The sequence below is a fragment of the Lagenorhynchus albirostris genome, chromosome 14, assembly GCF_949774975.1.
Source record: "Lagenorhynchus albirostris chromosome 14, mLagAlb1.1, whole genome shotgun sequence".
NCBI lineage: Eukaryota > Metazoa > Chordata > Mammalia > Artiodactyla > Delphinidae > Lagenorhynchus > Lagenorhynchus albirostris.
The window spans coordinates 15,157,319-15,172,736 of NC_083108.1; the positions used below are offsets into that span (position 1 = coordinate 15,157,319).

At 48.0% G+C, this 15,418-nt stretch overlaps 1 protein-coding gene across 1 annotated transcript in view; it reads left to right on the forward strand.

Annotated features, from left to right (window-relative positions):
• The first annotated feature begins 1,047 nt into the window (after positions 1–1,047).
• CCBE1 (collagen and calcium binding EGF domains 1) overlaps positions 1,048–15,418 on the forward strand; it is a 233,224-nt gene continuing 218,853 nt past the window's right edge. The window contains exons 1-2 of the mRNA XM_060120867.1: positions 1,048–1,193; positions 1,631–1,711. Coding sequence (XP_059976850.1) covers positions 1,063–1,193; positions 1,631–1,711 — 212 coding nt within the window. The 5' untranslated portion in view covers positions 1,048–1,062. The remainder of the gene's footprint in view (positions 1,194–1,630; positions 1,712–15,418) is intronic.

The following is a 15,418-nucleotide window of genomic DNA, read 5'->3' on the forward strand; positions in this document are numbered from 1 at the left end:
CGTTTATGTCACGAGCTTCTCTTTAACAGGCACAGAAACGCCTAACGTGCAACAAAGTGTGAAGATGCAGGCGTACATATACGAGTTACAATTGGGTCACCACCAGGTGAGCTGATTTACCGTACCGCCCCGCAGCCCGGGTTTTCAGAATACCCGTTAACAACCCCGCGTTAACTAGCAGGGGGCAGGCGCTGATTAACGGCCCCCTTCCGTGTCTCACCTGATCTTCCAGGAGTTTCCAGCTCTCGCATGCGTGCGTGGTTTTGAAGCAGCATTAAAGCTGCTCAGGGCAAGAGGATTTAAACCCCCCGGCCCCCAGAAAGAGCTCGTTGCTTGTTCGACCGGAGGACTAAGAAGCTTTCATGAAGACAGACCACGCTCTAGAAATGGTAAAACCGTTTCAGGTTTCAGAGAAGGCAGTTTGGGAGAGCCGCTGGAGCCTTCACCTCCTCCTTCCTCCCTTATTCTACTAAGGAGAACCGAGGTAGCGGGAAAGGACAGTGTAGGCGCTCGAGGGGAGAAGCGAAAGATTAGCCTGACCCGGGTCCTTGGAAAGCAACCGACAACAGGAAGGAAGCTTATTAACCCCTCTGCTCCCCCTCCCTTTTCCCGGGGTGAGAATCGGCTCCTCCTCCCGGGCGTGCGACCCCGGGGTAAAATGCAAGCTGTCGCCTGCTTTCCGCACCCTGCGCGCGGCGCCCGGCGGAGGAAGAAGCAGGCGGCAAGGGCGCCGCCCCAAGCCGCGTGGAGCGAGTTCGTCTCTCCGGCGTGAACCTCCGAGCGAGACGGCCTGGACCCCGCGACCGTCGCGCCAGCTAGGCACCGCAGACGCCCCATTTCCCGGCCTCTCTTAGGAGCTGGCAGTCTGCACCCCAATCCCTAGCCTTAATCCCCCTCAACACCACGGCGCCACCAACCCCGGTGCCTCGCGCAGGTGGCGCAAACGCCCCCGCCCTCGGGCGCCTCCTGCCGGGGAGAGGGAAGGCGGCGGCGGACGCGGAGGAGCCGGGCGCAGGGCGGGGAGAGAGCTCCGGCGCCGGGAAGAAGCCGGGAGCTTCCCTGATGGTGCCGCCGCCTCCGAGCCGGGGAGGAGCGGCGAGGGGGCAGCTGGGCAAGAGCCTGGGTCCGCTTCTGCTGCTCCTGGCTCTGGGACACACGTGGAGCTACCGAGAGGAGCCCGAGGACGGCGACAGGTAAGCGCTGCCAGTCCCTGCTTGGTGCGCCGCGGCTCTTGGGGTGCAGCCGGTGCCCCTTCCCCCCCACAGCGGTGAGCCTCACGCCCTCGCTTCCCCGGGCGCTCAATTGTTCTGGCTGACGTTAAACTCTGCTCCCGGGTGAGACCCTCCGCGCCCTTAGCCCTGCTCCTCCATCTGTGGGTCGGGGCACCGAGATACCCGCGCGCCGCATTCCTGCCGCCCTCCAGTGCCCCGCTTCTTCACCTTTTCTTTCCCTTGGGCCTGGGCTCCCTGCGTTGGACCCTCGCCGGGTCCACCCTGACCCTGGAGTCCGCTCCGCGCCCGCGTTGGGGGAACCAGCGCCTGGTCGCCGCGCGGGACGCGGATGCCCAACGCGCGCTGTCCTCCGCTCTCCAGCGGAGAACCAACGAAGTTCCTCCCAACTTTTTCCACAGAGAAATTTGCTCGGAAAACAAAATCGTCACGACCACATACCCGTGTCTGAAGCCTTCAGGCGAGCTCACGACGTGCTTCAGGTAAGTCTCGCGGCTCCACCGACTCCGTCCGTGCGCGCCCGGGCTGTTTGGGGAGGCGGCGCCGCGCAGGAGGGGCTTGGAGATCCGCTCGGGGACCGGGGCCACGGTGGTGGGTGCTGGGTGAGTGCTCCTTGGTGCAAACGCTTTCTTTTCTTTTGCTTGTGGTTTCTGCGCCGGAGCAACGATGGGTAACTGAATGGCGGCGGCACCTAGAGTTCGTGCTCTTAGAACCTGAGGGGCGGTGGTTTACTGCTTCCTCGAATACTTGCGTGATGGTTGGAGAAAACGTTGAAAGTTTCGTAAAGAAAGCGGGTCGGATGGTGGGTGTAAACTGTGCGGCATAGCAAAGGTGAATGGCTGGTTTTGCGTTTGTTTTGAAAACCTAAAGGCATACAACCAGGAAATCCTTGGTCCTTGGCTATCTTTTGACTTTCTGCCAGGACAGAGTGTAACAGTGTCACGGCCTCTGTGGGCAGGGGGATGGGGGAGGACTGCGGGCATGACTTGGGTTAAGTGAAAGCGAAAAGCGTCAAGATGGTTGAGCCACAAGAAGAGGATCAGTCTTCCTGAAAATTCAGCTCACAGAGCCTGGGTGCTTGTTAGAGCTAAGCATGAATAGGGCTAGGGATTCTATACTATGAAAAATGCTCCCAGGTGGTTCTGATTCTCGAGGTGAATCAGTGTTCCCTGCTGCAGTTTCTGGAGGTGAGGGTTGACTTGTCACCATAGGCTTCTGTGCCAGTGCCCTCCTTGGAAGGAGGCACCCACCATAAGCGCTTATGAGTTGCCTGCTTTTTAAAGGTTCTGTGGGAGGTACAGGGATCACACACTCCACCAGACTCCATCTCTGTCTCTGGGAATCGTGCACTGTTTGGGGTGCTAGGCTGACTCTTGGGTAGTATAAGATAACACAGCAATCCTCAAAAGTGAACTTGAAAGAGAAGGAAGTTGCACTAATGATGCGGTAGCAGATGAATCCTTTGAGCTGTTAAAAAAAAAAAAAAAAGCCAAACCAAAAAAAGTGCTCAAAGGTTCAGGTGTAAGTGGTTACAGGGCTGGTCAGTTTAGGGGTACAAAGGCACCATCAGTTATATCACGTACCATGCTGCTTAAGTGAAGCAACAGTCAAGTCTTAGTCTTGGGAAGTGGGTGGTGACACTGAACGAGACGTGTGAGTTAGTGGGGAAGAGGGAGTATGGTTCAGTTGGCAGGTGAAGACTTGGAGAGGTTAACTGGGTAAGCAAGGTCACCCATCTGGAGACCTGACCTGGTGCTAGCCCTGTGTTTCATCCACACTATTTCTTAGGACACATTTTTTCCCTGTCACCGCAGCATAAAACCTCTAATCTAACGTGGAACGTATCCCTGAGACGGTTTGCTCATTTATTTGGTCCCTGAAGGTCAGACTACACATAAGTCAGTGACAGTTACAGAAGGCACGTCCGATTTTCAGAAACCACTGGTGCCTGATTAGTGTTCGAAGCTGACTTCATTCGTTCAGCTGTTACTTGTTACTTTTTATTTTTTAACAGAATTTTAAAACTGGTGTTTTTCTGCACTGAGCCTCTGTAGGAGACATTAGCAGTGTCTTGATACGTTTTCATTAACGGCTACTCAAACAGCTTAGAGAACTAACAAAAAGGATATCTTATGTGTAGGAGAAAAGAGCTTAGAGGAGTGGGAGGATGTTTTCAGCTGAGGAAAATGGTAATGGTCCCTGTGAATGTTGTTTCTTTGGTTTTCCTTTAGGAGTTCTGTGTGTACTTCATTGGTTTTATACAATTGCCATAGTTTAGTACCTTCCTAAAGACAGTTGGCAGTTCCTGCCCCCGTTTTAGCCCCAAGAATGGAGGAATGCTGTGTGCTCTCGGTCTGTGAATTCTGATTGGCCTGGCCCTGTAGACCCTTGCTACTCCCGGTGTGGTCTGGTACGGGCATCTTCTGGGAGCTTGTATTGTCTCAGGCCCCTGCCCAGAACTCCTGAATCAGAACTTGCATGTGAACGAGATATGTATTAAGGCTTGAAGCGCTGCTATAGTAACCAGAGTCATGGTGCAGACCTGTTTGGACAGAGCCTCAGCTCAGAGGCCCCTGCAGATGAGTTAGCTCTTCCACCACAGTAACTTAAAATCAGACAAAGAACCAGCCTTCCAGGAAATCGGACTCGTGGACTGTTGGATGACCTTTAATTAAAGTGAAAGTAACGTAGCAGAGCTACTACTGTTCTGGGAATGCTTTCTCACTGCCTAGAATCCCACTCTTAGCAGATGTCTCTGGTGAATGGCTTTTTGCTGAAGAGAATGCATACCGGAAGTCACTCCTGAATTTAGAAGGTGGTCTTTTAACACTGGCTTTTGAAAACCCATGGACGTGGAGGTATAGTAGATGTAACACCTGATTTGCCATTATTCCTAAAAGTCATATGGAGACTGAGGTGATATGGAAAAGAGATGGGGTCGGAATACTCTGTCCTGGACCCCACCACGCTTGTACACTTCTGTTTTCCGTGGTTTTATGTAAGCAGCACCTTTCCACTTAAGCCTTATATTAAAGGACAGTTGGAGGATTTACTGTGTATTCACCAGTGTCCTATGCACTTTACGTACATACAGCTGTAATCCTCAAAGCCACTCTGTAGCATGTGTGTTGCCTCAGTTTTACAGAGAACCGAAGCTCGGATTAAGTCCACTTGCCCAGGGTCGCAAAGTTAATCCACGGGAGACTCGAGGTCAGACCCAGGTTTGTCTGACTTCAAAGTCTGGGCCCTTTCATCATCCCGGTGGTGTCTACAGATGTGGCTGAACTTTCCAAACCTGGCATCTAAGTAAGGAAGAAAACTATACATTTAGAGGCTATAAACTCAAAAGAAGCAGATAACTCTAGCAGCCCCTGTGACCCCAGTGGTTTTCTGAGTTACCACTGCTCTTGATCTGTCTCAAACAATTGAGCTTCCATTACCATGTTATACACGACGTTGGTTCCTACATGTACAGCTTTCCTTCCTTGTAGGATTTCATGGTAATCACAGGGTCCGTCTCTAGGGACTCTACCCCAGTGTGCATTGAGCCAAGTCCCCAAAGCTGATGAAACACTGAGCGAACGCCTTTGGCAGCTTCATCGTAGAGGGCATGTTTGCTCAGCGCTACGCTCTGACATGGAGCGTATCATTTTACCAGTAGTTAAGATTTCAGAGCGTGTGTGATTTATCTAGACTCTAAATTTATCCTAGCCAAAGCAAGCCCATAAAGTTATAATGGCACTTACCCCTCTTGTGGCTATTAAAAGTTCTTCCTACAAGTTAACTTTTTTCCTCCTTTCCCAGACGATGTAGTTTTTGAACAAAAGGTCTGTGTTTACCTTTTCTTTATGGGGGTCTCATCAAGAAAATGATAGTCTTTTAAAAATAAGAACATGAGTGTAGGAAACATCAAGAAATCAACTTGTATTGAGTGAGCCTGTGTCCAATAAACATGCTAATTAACTCTTTGGCTCCATTAATCAATTAAGGACTCGAGCCTCTATTATGAGCTTAACATATTCCTAGAAAATGCTCGAGGGTAGTCCCTGGTCACGTTTTACAGACTTGAGTCTTAGACCGAGGCCTCTACGACTGTAACCAGTATACAGTGTACATGATCGAGTTCAAAATTGTGTAGTTCATACTCTGATGGGAAAGAGATTAGAAGCAGCTAGGAATGGCTTTATGGGCGAGAGAAGACTTGATTGCCCTTCAACGTGGTTCTTTAACAGAATGTTCGGTGTTTGTTGCATTAGCTGTGATCTTCAGCTTTGTGGTTCACAGACCTACAAGTAGAGGCTCTCAGCTGTATTTGTCCCATCAGTGCTGTCTCATGAGGGTCATGTTCCCATGGGAAATAATGATACGGGGATGCAAAAACTCCCACTTAGGGTTTGGTAGCACTGTTGCATTATCTCAATTCAAATGTGGAAGTTAACATATTTCTGCAAATATGTTTACTTGGAAATTAGAGAGCAAGAAGGTGGCTTAGTTAGGGCAGCGCCACCAGAGGGAGAGCCCCGGACTTTAACTAAGTCTCCATTGGAGGAAGGGCTGGAGAATGTGCCATCTGGCAGGTTCCTAAGTCCCTACACAGGGCTTTGATGTCAAAACATCCATAGTAGAAACTCTCTTCCCCAGTTTGAATTCTAGCTCTACTGCTTCTGTGACCTTGAACATTTCTCAATCTGTACTCTAGTGCTCTCCTTTAAGTAAATGAGGATCACGTTAGTACTGCAGTGATAGGGTTATAGTGGAGATGTAAATGAGTTGATATACATAGGAAGCGCTCAGTGAATGCTGCCGCTCAGGCTCGCTGCTGTGTCTCCCCAAGTCTGGCGTGGTGAGTGCACAAGCTGGGCGCTCAGTAGACATCTGCTGAGTTTTGAGCTTTGCAGTAGACATTTTAGAAAGAGCAAATTCAGACCCTAGCCAGAAACCCTGAGGGTGTTTATAGCAGTCACACGTCAGCTGTTTTTAGTTGCTTCTCCAATTGTAGGCTGGCCCAGAAATCTAGTGCCTTGGGAAAATTATCAATACAAAAAGGATATCTTCTGCTTCCTGCCTCCTACCTGACTACACGATGTTCTCTATTCACGTAAGTATAAAGTAGGCAGAAGGCATAGTTACCCCATTTTAGAGGCTCTTAGAGATTTGCCCCTTGTCCAGGGTCATGAAGGGTTTTATTGGCAGAGACAAGACTAACGATTAGGTCCTCAGCCCAGTTCTGGTCCCTCCCTTCTCCCTCCCCGTTCTGTGGCCAGCATAGCTTAGAACCTGCTCTGAATCACTGTTGGCTTATTCAGGGCTTGTGGACCCCCTTTAAGAAAGCATTTGTATCTTCATGACTACTGTCCATATTCTAACCATAAGGAGGAAGTAGTCCAAATGTTAAGAACAGAGCAGGGGACGGATGGGGGTGGCTTACGTGCAAAACTGCCTGAATCACAGATAAGTTGGAGGCAGCCTCATGTTTCCCTGTTAGACCCTATCTCCCACTGGATGGTTAGCTTGCTGAGTGCCTGGTTCCTCTGTCCTCTCATGACTGTAGCCTCAGAGGCTAAGCCCTGTGCCTGGACAGGGTCCATACACATTGTCACATACACAGGACTCGGGGGATGAATGTTAATTTTACAAGTAAACAAGGAGATGTGACTGGAATCTTTCAGGTCTTCCAGAACTTCTGTTGCTATCCGAGTATGCCCGCTGCTTTCAGCTGAGTTTCTTTCTGCTGGAAAGCAGTTTGCTTACACCTGTGAGCTGCTGCCATTGTTTGCATTAGTTCCCACCTTGACCGTTAAACTTTAATTGCTAATGTGTTACAGGTGCTGCTTCTGGCAGTTACATAGCTCATTCATGGACTTGTTACTTTAAATAATACCTGAAGAGGATGTGGGCAGTCCTGCCCGGTGTGTTGATTGCCCTGTGGACACTGGCTTTGAAGTGGTGGTGGATGCAGTTTTAAAGGGGATCTCGCACCCTATCCACACCCTCTTCTGTAGCTTGAGCAGGTGTCAGGAGAGAGGGGAGGTGGAGGATGTTGGCCCAGGCAGGGTTCTCTCTCACTTTTCACTCATTCTCTAGGGAACAAGACAGAAGGGTAGGAAACAACTAACAATTGAACTGGCCACAATTGTGAACAGGACACAACTGGTGTCCTTTGAGACCGGGTCCAGTTGCTACACATTGTCCCCAAAGTTGTTGATGCCTGACTTGCTACATTCACTTCCCTTCATCTTTTCTAAGTGAAGCTGTGGGGTGGAGGCACCTGGAAAAAGCAAATACGCTCTTTTTTCTGGAATACCCTATTTTCTCAGATGGTAGTTTGCATTCCAATCGGTAGTTTAAGTTCAGTGGTTCAGCTTACGCAAACTCACTACCTTCCTGTGCAGTGGGATCCTGGCTGCTCTGCGTTAGAGGGTCTGCCTGATTCGGGGCATTGCTGACTATCCAGCGAACGAAGGTCTCCATTCTTTCTCAGCTTATTGCTTTTTATTTGGGGGGTGGAAAGGTAATCAGCTGTAACATCGGCAGCTTCTCTTCTGCCAAGCCAGGTTCTTTTCCATAAAAGCCATTTACCAATTTCAAAGTTTTACCAGCGATTGCGTTCCTTGTTCAGAGCTTGCTATGTGCCGAGCACATTCTAGGCACCCAGAATACATATGTGAATAAGTCAGGAGAAACCCCCAAACCTCTGCCCTCATGGAATGCATGGATTTTAATTCAATTTATCTTTTTTAGTAAAGGAATTTCAAGCCAAGGATGTCCTTGGGGATGTTTGTTAGATGATTATCTTTGGCACACATCCGATGTTACATTTGGGGGGCCTAAAAGCTTAATTTCCTGTGGCCCAGCTGTATCGTTTCAGCAAAAGAAACCCTACGGCTCCAGGCAGGGACAGGAGAACCCGGGGACGGTGGTAACTAATGTGTTTTTCTTCTCCTAGCAGGAAGGGAACTAACATGTGCCACAAGTCCCTTCTAAGAATTATTGGAATGTGAAAGCATTCCAAAGAGAAGGCCAGTTCTCTGGCTGTGTGTCCTGTGAGACAGCCTCAGAATGGGCCAACTAGGAACAGATACCTCGTGTGGACCCGGTTTGCCTCAGCCTAGGTTGCCCCATGTTTGCCAACAGTAACTTTAAGCAGAGTGTTAAGAGAAGGCGTGCCCCTCCTACATTCCTCGACTCTAATAACCCATTACAGGTCTGTGTTCATAAATGCATCTGAACTGTATGGACAACTTGTTTACATCCTGAAGTACCTGTATAGGGGTCGGAGTGCTGTTAACCTCTACATGTTTAATCCCAGTCAAGCAAAGTACATCTTTCTAGCTCCAAGGTATGATTCATGTGAGTCAAAACTAGGTGTGAAAGCTTGGAAGAACAACTATATTGCCTCCTTGTTCGGTGTGTTAGGACGTGAACCAGGTTATCGTTCCGTGCCCTTCATGACTTTAGAAACTTGGACCACGTCTATTCTAGCCTTATCCGTTCGCAACCTTTCCACCCCTTGGCCACTGCTCTGGGGTGTTCTCTGGTATTTGCCCGTGCTGGTGTGAGGCCCCCATCCTTAGTCCTCTGGGAAAAGTTGGAGCAGCTGTCGGTGGCTGCTGGTACAGAGAACCGGTGGGAAGCTGGGAGGGCCCTCTGCACTGGGATTTGGCTCGGAAAGTTTGGTATAAAGCAGGGATTGGCCTGCTGTAGTAGGGCAGGTGGCATGTCTTTATACAACCCATGATCTAAGAATGCTTTTTACCTTGTTTAAAGGGTTAAACTGTGCAACAGACCTTACTTGGCCCCCAAACCTCAGATATTTACTGTCTGGCCCTCTTCAGGGAAAGTTTGCCAACTTCTAAAGTGCTGTCTTAATGCAAATACATCCATATATGACCTCATCCACAGGTCTGAGTCCTCAAGGGGGCAACCTTGAGGACCTTTAGGCTGCTGCCTCTTTGAGGCCTTTGCCTTTGTATTGCCTTATTGTATCTGGGTCTCTGGCCCGAGCATCTTTTCATTGTGACTTGATTTCCTGATCTCAAGGAATCAACTATAGTTATTGTTGAGCTGGGACTTTATTTCCAGTCATCTTCCCTTAAATGATTCTCTAAGTGAATGTAACTTGTCGGGATGTTTTTAAGAAGCTGATTTTACTGCAGCTAGTTAAGTGCTGACTTACTGCTGCTTTTCTCTGTGTTCCCAGACTGGCCTTCCTTGCCAGTTGAGTAATCCTTGGATTGCCTTGGCTAGTTGCCCACCATCCTTAATTCCATATGTCCTTAATTCTCAGCTTGTGTAGTGATTGTTACATGCTTTGACTCAAAGCCAGCTCTCCATAAACTTGTTAGTTCTGAATTTCTACAGTGGAAGGCCTCACATTCAAAAATCCAATGAGAGTATAGCTCTTATTTGAAGAACACACATCTAGAGAAAGTTATTTTCAGTGAAGAGTGTCCTAAATCAGTGTTGCAACATTTCACTTTTCCTTTTACGGCTAAAAAGTGTCATAGGTTGGCTCAGTTGCACTGGGCCCAACATCAGTAATTAAACTTTTGAACTTAAACTCTGAACTGCCTTTTTAACAGTACCAGCTCTTTGATTCCATGAAGATCACGGAGACTCCTAGAGTGATGCCTTTCGACACTGAGGGTGGGGACAAAGTAGCGGAGAAGGAAAGAACTACTGAAATACTCTGAGGAGAGAGAGGCAGAGTCTAATGGTATTTTGGAGAAGGGAAAGGAGGAAAATGTTGGAATGCACCGCTTGACATATTAGGCAGATAAAGAAATGCCCTGGGGTATAGCAAAGAAGAAAATTATAGGTATAAACACTTGATAAGGAGTAGAGAGTATCCTATGGAGATGAAGGCGGGTGAGAAAAAGATGTGGATATCAGTCATGTAGGAGCCTCTGACCTTGGTAACAGCCACTTTAATGGACTCAGCTGAACGGAGGTTAAATGAAAGGCAAACTAAGCTTATAAAGGTCGACAGATTGACAAATGCAATTTTTGTAACGTCCTGTGTGTGTTCAGCACTATTCCTTCAGAGGTCGGAGGCCGTCTAGAAGCCAGTGTGGAGACCAGGCTGTTAACTTCCCCTCCAGCTCTCCCCTCTCTTTGCTTCCACTTGGACTTGCTCTTGGTAACGTGTCCGTGTGTCACTCTGGAATCTTCCTATAGTGAAACGACTCACGGCTCTTGTGGTGAAAAATGACAGGTCAGAGTGGAGGTTGGCTTCCTGGGAGCCCAGCAAGACCACAAGACTGTCATTGGAGGCAAGGTCATTGCCCGGAAGGTGCACTGGAATTTAGTTCTGGCAGATTCTGAAAGCTTAGAGGAACCTAGAATGTAACATCAGTGGGGTTTTATCTCTGAGAAAGTTTGGCTGAAGGATTTTAAGTCTGTAAAAATCGACTTCAATATTATGTCGGTTTTCTGGAAATCACTGCTGCCCATCAGCTGGGAGGGCATAGGGAAAGGTAAGTGTGAGGCTCTGCATAAAATCTACTTGGAGGTCACTTAATCGGGCTGCATTTTCTACCTGGAACACAGGTGAGAGGAGGGGAGGGAAAAGGGTGGGTCTGGGGGAACTTTGAACGCAAGAGCAGAGATCACGGAGAAACGCAGGCTCGTGTGATTTCCTCTGGTGGCCCTGTGTGAAGGCTCGCTCTCAGGAACTAGCTTGTTGTCCTGTGAATGCTCAAGTCCCGGAGCAGGTGTGTGGTGGAGCCAGACAGGCTGACGCCAGAGCCTGTTGTGTTAACCACTAGGCTCCTCTGAAAAGCCTGACAACTGTGGTTACCTTGCCTGCTGCCAACCATAAATTAAAGAGACGTTTAGACGAGGGAAGGAGGACGCTAGAAATAAGGATGTCAGTCCTGCTGGTAAAAAAACATAAGTTGGACAAGTTATCAAAAGTAGACACATGAACCAACAACCTGTCCTGCCCCATGTTTGCCGGGAACGCCTCGGCAAACTACCGTAGACTGGGAAGCTTAAACTCGAGACTTTCTTGCAGTTCTGGAGGCTAGAGGTCTGGGACCAGTGTGGTGGCAGGGTTGATCCCTTCTGAGGCCTCTCCTTGACTTGCAGGTGGCTGTCTTCTCTCTGTGTCTTCCCAGGGTCTTCCTTCTGTGCTTGTGTGTCCTAATCTCTTCCTCTTACAAGGATACTACTACATACGGCATTAGAGCCCATTCTCATAACTCATTTTAACTCTGGCCTATTTAAAGCTTTGATCTCTAAATAATCACATTCTCTGGTACTGGTTTTAGGACTTCAATGTGTAGGTTTTGGGAGGACACAATTCAGCCCATCGTATCCCCCCACCAAAAAAGCCCAGCATACGCTGGGGCCATGTGACAAAGGGGACGGTTTTCATACACACTGATTTCCATGGGCATCACTGTGCACGTGGTGACACTGAGTTATCCAATGAAATTAAAGTATTGTTAATACCGCTGAAGAAGAAAAACATGAAACCATAATGTTGTTTGTAGTGATCCCTTCTGTGGTACCTCCTCCTCTAGCTAAATGATGGAGGCTGTGATCTGTTCTAACTCCCTACATCAAGACGTCACTGTTGCAAATGCTGAGGTCCCCCCACCCCAGACCTACTGAATTAGAATCTGCATTCTAACAAGCATCCCTAGGTGTTTCCTACGCACATTAAACTGGGAAGCGTTGTCCTGAACATCAGTGTACCGTTCCGGGACTCCTTCCTCATGCGTGGCTCTTCTTTGCTTCCTACTTGCAAAACACTGCCTGTGGCTTTACAGCCTAGACTGCGCTTGGAATCACCTGGTGAGATTTATTTTCCTGCCTTTTTTTTTTTTTGGTGGTACGTGGGCCTCTCACTGCTGTGGCCTCTCCCGTTGCGGAGCACAGGCTCCTGACGCGCAGGCTCAGCGGCCATGGCTCACGGGCCCAGCCGCTCCGCGGCATGTGGGATCCTCCCGGACCGGGGCACGAACCCGTGTCCCCTGCATCGGCAGGCGGACTCCCAACCACTGCGCCACCAGGGAAGCCCACCTGGTGAGCTTTAAAAAAAAAAATTCCATTGTCCAGATTGGTACCCTAGACCAGTTTCATCAAACTCTGGAGGTGGGTGCCAGACACTGGGAATTTTTGAAGCTCCTTGCACGATTCCATTATGCAGCCAAGGTTGAAAACCTTGGAGCAGAAAGCAAAAGGGGGTGAGCCGCCTGATTCCTTGCCAATGGAGAAATGGTCCCTGTTTCTTCCTTCTATGGCCATTAGGCCTGGGTCCTCATGTCTTGTGCAGTTACTGCAGGTCCACGCCCCTCGGCAGGGAAATTTACAGTTAGAGCTTGTGTTGGTGCCTGGTGTCTCCTGCTTCTTCTGTTGGGTCCTACTTTTTCCCTCCTGGCATCACCTTTCTCTTCTGAGTTGGATGGTTCGAGGGCAGTCAGGAGAGTGATGAAGTGGGCTGAGGTGGATCAAGAAAGGTGGTCCATTCCTCATGAGTGTTGTGTTTCTTAAGCTGATCAGTCCTAAATCCCCTGGTGCAAATTCCATCACTTTTCATTTCCTCTTGCAGCCTCTCAGCTTGGTGTCTGGAGCTACTTGGTGACCTTTGTTGAATTTTTTTAAAAATGTTTTGTTGCTGCACTGCATGAATTTTCTCCCAAGATATAAACATGGCTCAGCATATTATAAATGAAAGCTCTTCAGTGTCAAGCTATGTCTTTCTTCCCTTGCAAGCATCAAACACACAGTTCTTTCCACTTAGTGTGATAGGAAATCTATGTGCTGGCAGAGATTCTCTTCCCATTCTGTTTTTGTGTTCCTCTTCAACTCTTCAGGCCTCCCCTCTGATAACTGAAGAAACTTCTCAGCCCCCACCAAACACAAGGCTTTTTCTGGGTTTGCGTTAACTTTGTGCAAAACGAAACAATGTGCTCTGTGGTTTGACTGCATCGGTGTCACCTAAGCCCTGTATATACCCTATGGCCGCAAACCAGGCAGTCCCCAGGTAGGTCCATATGGAATGCATCGTTACATACGTGTGCAGTAAGTCCCCTACCTATGAACGAGTTCCCTTCCGAGCGCACATAAGACCAGTTTGTCTGTAAGTCCAACAAAGTTACTCCACTAACACAATCGGCTATATAGTACCGTACTGTAATAGGTTTATAATACTTCTCACACAAATAATATATAAAAACAAGCAAACAAAAAATATATATTTTTAATAGGAATAGAAAAGAATTTTATTTGAGCCTGAGGACTATAGCCCAAGAGATACAGATTTAAGAAGTACTTAAACTGTGTTCCACCTGACTGCAAAATGGGGGAGGCTTATATAAGCAACAATCACAGTTAGTCACATGAGTCGTGTATCAAGAATCATAATCGGAGCCGGCAAGAAGTCAGGATGCTTGACAAATAAGGATTGGTTGGGGTCTGAAGTGGTTGCACAGGTACAAGGGGAGACCTTGAGACCTAGGCGGCTGCTAGCAGATATGAAGAACGACTGATGGGATCCTTGAGTCTGATACAGTTCAGAGAATTCAAGTTCTCAGTGATACAGGAACACGTCTGAAAGCACATCCACGATGGCCACCCGGCTCCATTTTGAATGCCTGAGCCACAGTTATTCCCTTTTGATTTTTAAATGGTTAAATCAGATTTTAGTGGTTAAATCAGATGTACAATGCCTGTATGACAGGCCAGAAGACAGGCTGTTGTAGTTAGCGTAAAGGTCAAGCCCAACCATGTGTAAGCCAGAATGACTTCCCATATCTGTGACAATTACTTCCATCACTGGGTAAGATGGGAAGCCGTGGGAGGTTAGGAAGTAAGGGGGTGGCAGGATCTAATTTAACCTTAAAAGTCTCCCCAGCTACCGAGCAGAGACTCACTTGTGGGCCTTTCTCAGCCGTGGAAAAGAGGCTTTATTTTGAGGAATTGCGCAGGAAACCACATATCTGAAGTATGTCAGTCATAGTTTCCAGGGGACAAACACGCCTGGGTAAAAGTAATCAGTTAAGTAGCATTTATTTTGAGAGTTGATAGTAAAGAATTATTGAAGAAAAAGCAACAGTAGTTGCATTTTCAGACTGGTTTTGTGAATGATGTAGCAAAATGTTTGTGAAAACTGAAGAAGCACTTGATACCATTCTCCTTGGATATACATGTATTTCTAGCTCAGAGGAATTATATATAATTTTGACAAATTCATTCTCCTGAAGCTGTCAAAAAATTAGGTCTTATTTTAGTTCTCCCTAAAAGTACTAAAATTGGCAGGAATAAGTACTATCTTTAGAATATACAGGTTAACATATATCCTTATTCCTTTGAGATCTTTTTGACCCATTTTAGAAGCCCTGGTTCTTCATCTTTATCAAGGGCAGAACTACCCATTTTTTTTTGTGTGTGGTACACGGGCCTCTCACTGTTGTGGCCTCTCCCGTTGCGGAGCACCGGCTCCGGACGCGCAGGCTCAGCGGCCATGGCTCACGGGCCCAGCCGCTCCGCGGCACGTGGGATCTTCCCTGACCGGGGCACAAATCCACATCCCCTGCATCGGCAGGCGGACTCTCAACCACTGCGCCACCAGGGAAGCCCCAGAACTACCCAGTTTTTAAAAGTACGCTGGATTAGGAAAAAAAATACCAAGAGCAAAAACTTTGCTCTTCTTGATGTAAGAGACACCAGTTAGGGGAGGGTATCTTCTCGCTTAGAGTCAGACAGCTCAAGTGTTCAAGTATTCATCGGCAAACACTTTCTCTTAATTTTCCCCACACTAAAGAACATGGTCCACGTGGATAGCCATATGAAGATTAATAATCTCATACTATGTAGTATGAACTACTACACGAGGACTAAAACATTTTTAATCTTACAGTACCTTGAAAAGTCCAGTACAACAGCTGGCATCCAGGGGCTGGCATCGAGTGAACAGGCAAGAAGAGTTACTGACTGGAGGAGGTGAGGGACGGTAGAGCTGAGGATCGTCAGCAAGGGGAGACAGGGCGAGCTGCAATTTCACGCCTGACGCTGATGGCACAGGTCCCGGTTCCTTGCTGCATTCAATTCTATCTACCCTCTTAAAAAAACGATCCAGTGATGTCTGGGTAGTAGCTTTCCTCTTATCATAGATGACATCCTGGGTTTGAAATAAAGATACTGTACGACTGTACTCTCTATAGTACTGTACAGTAAAGTAC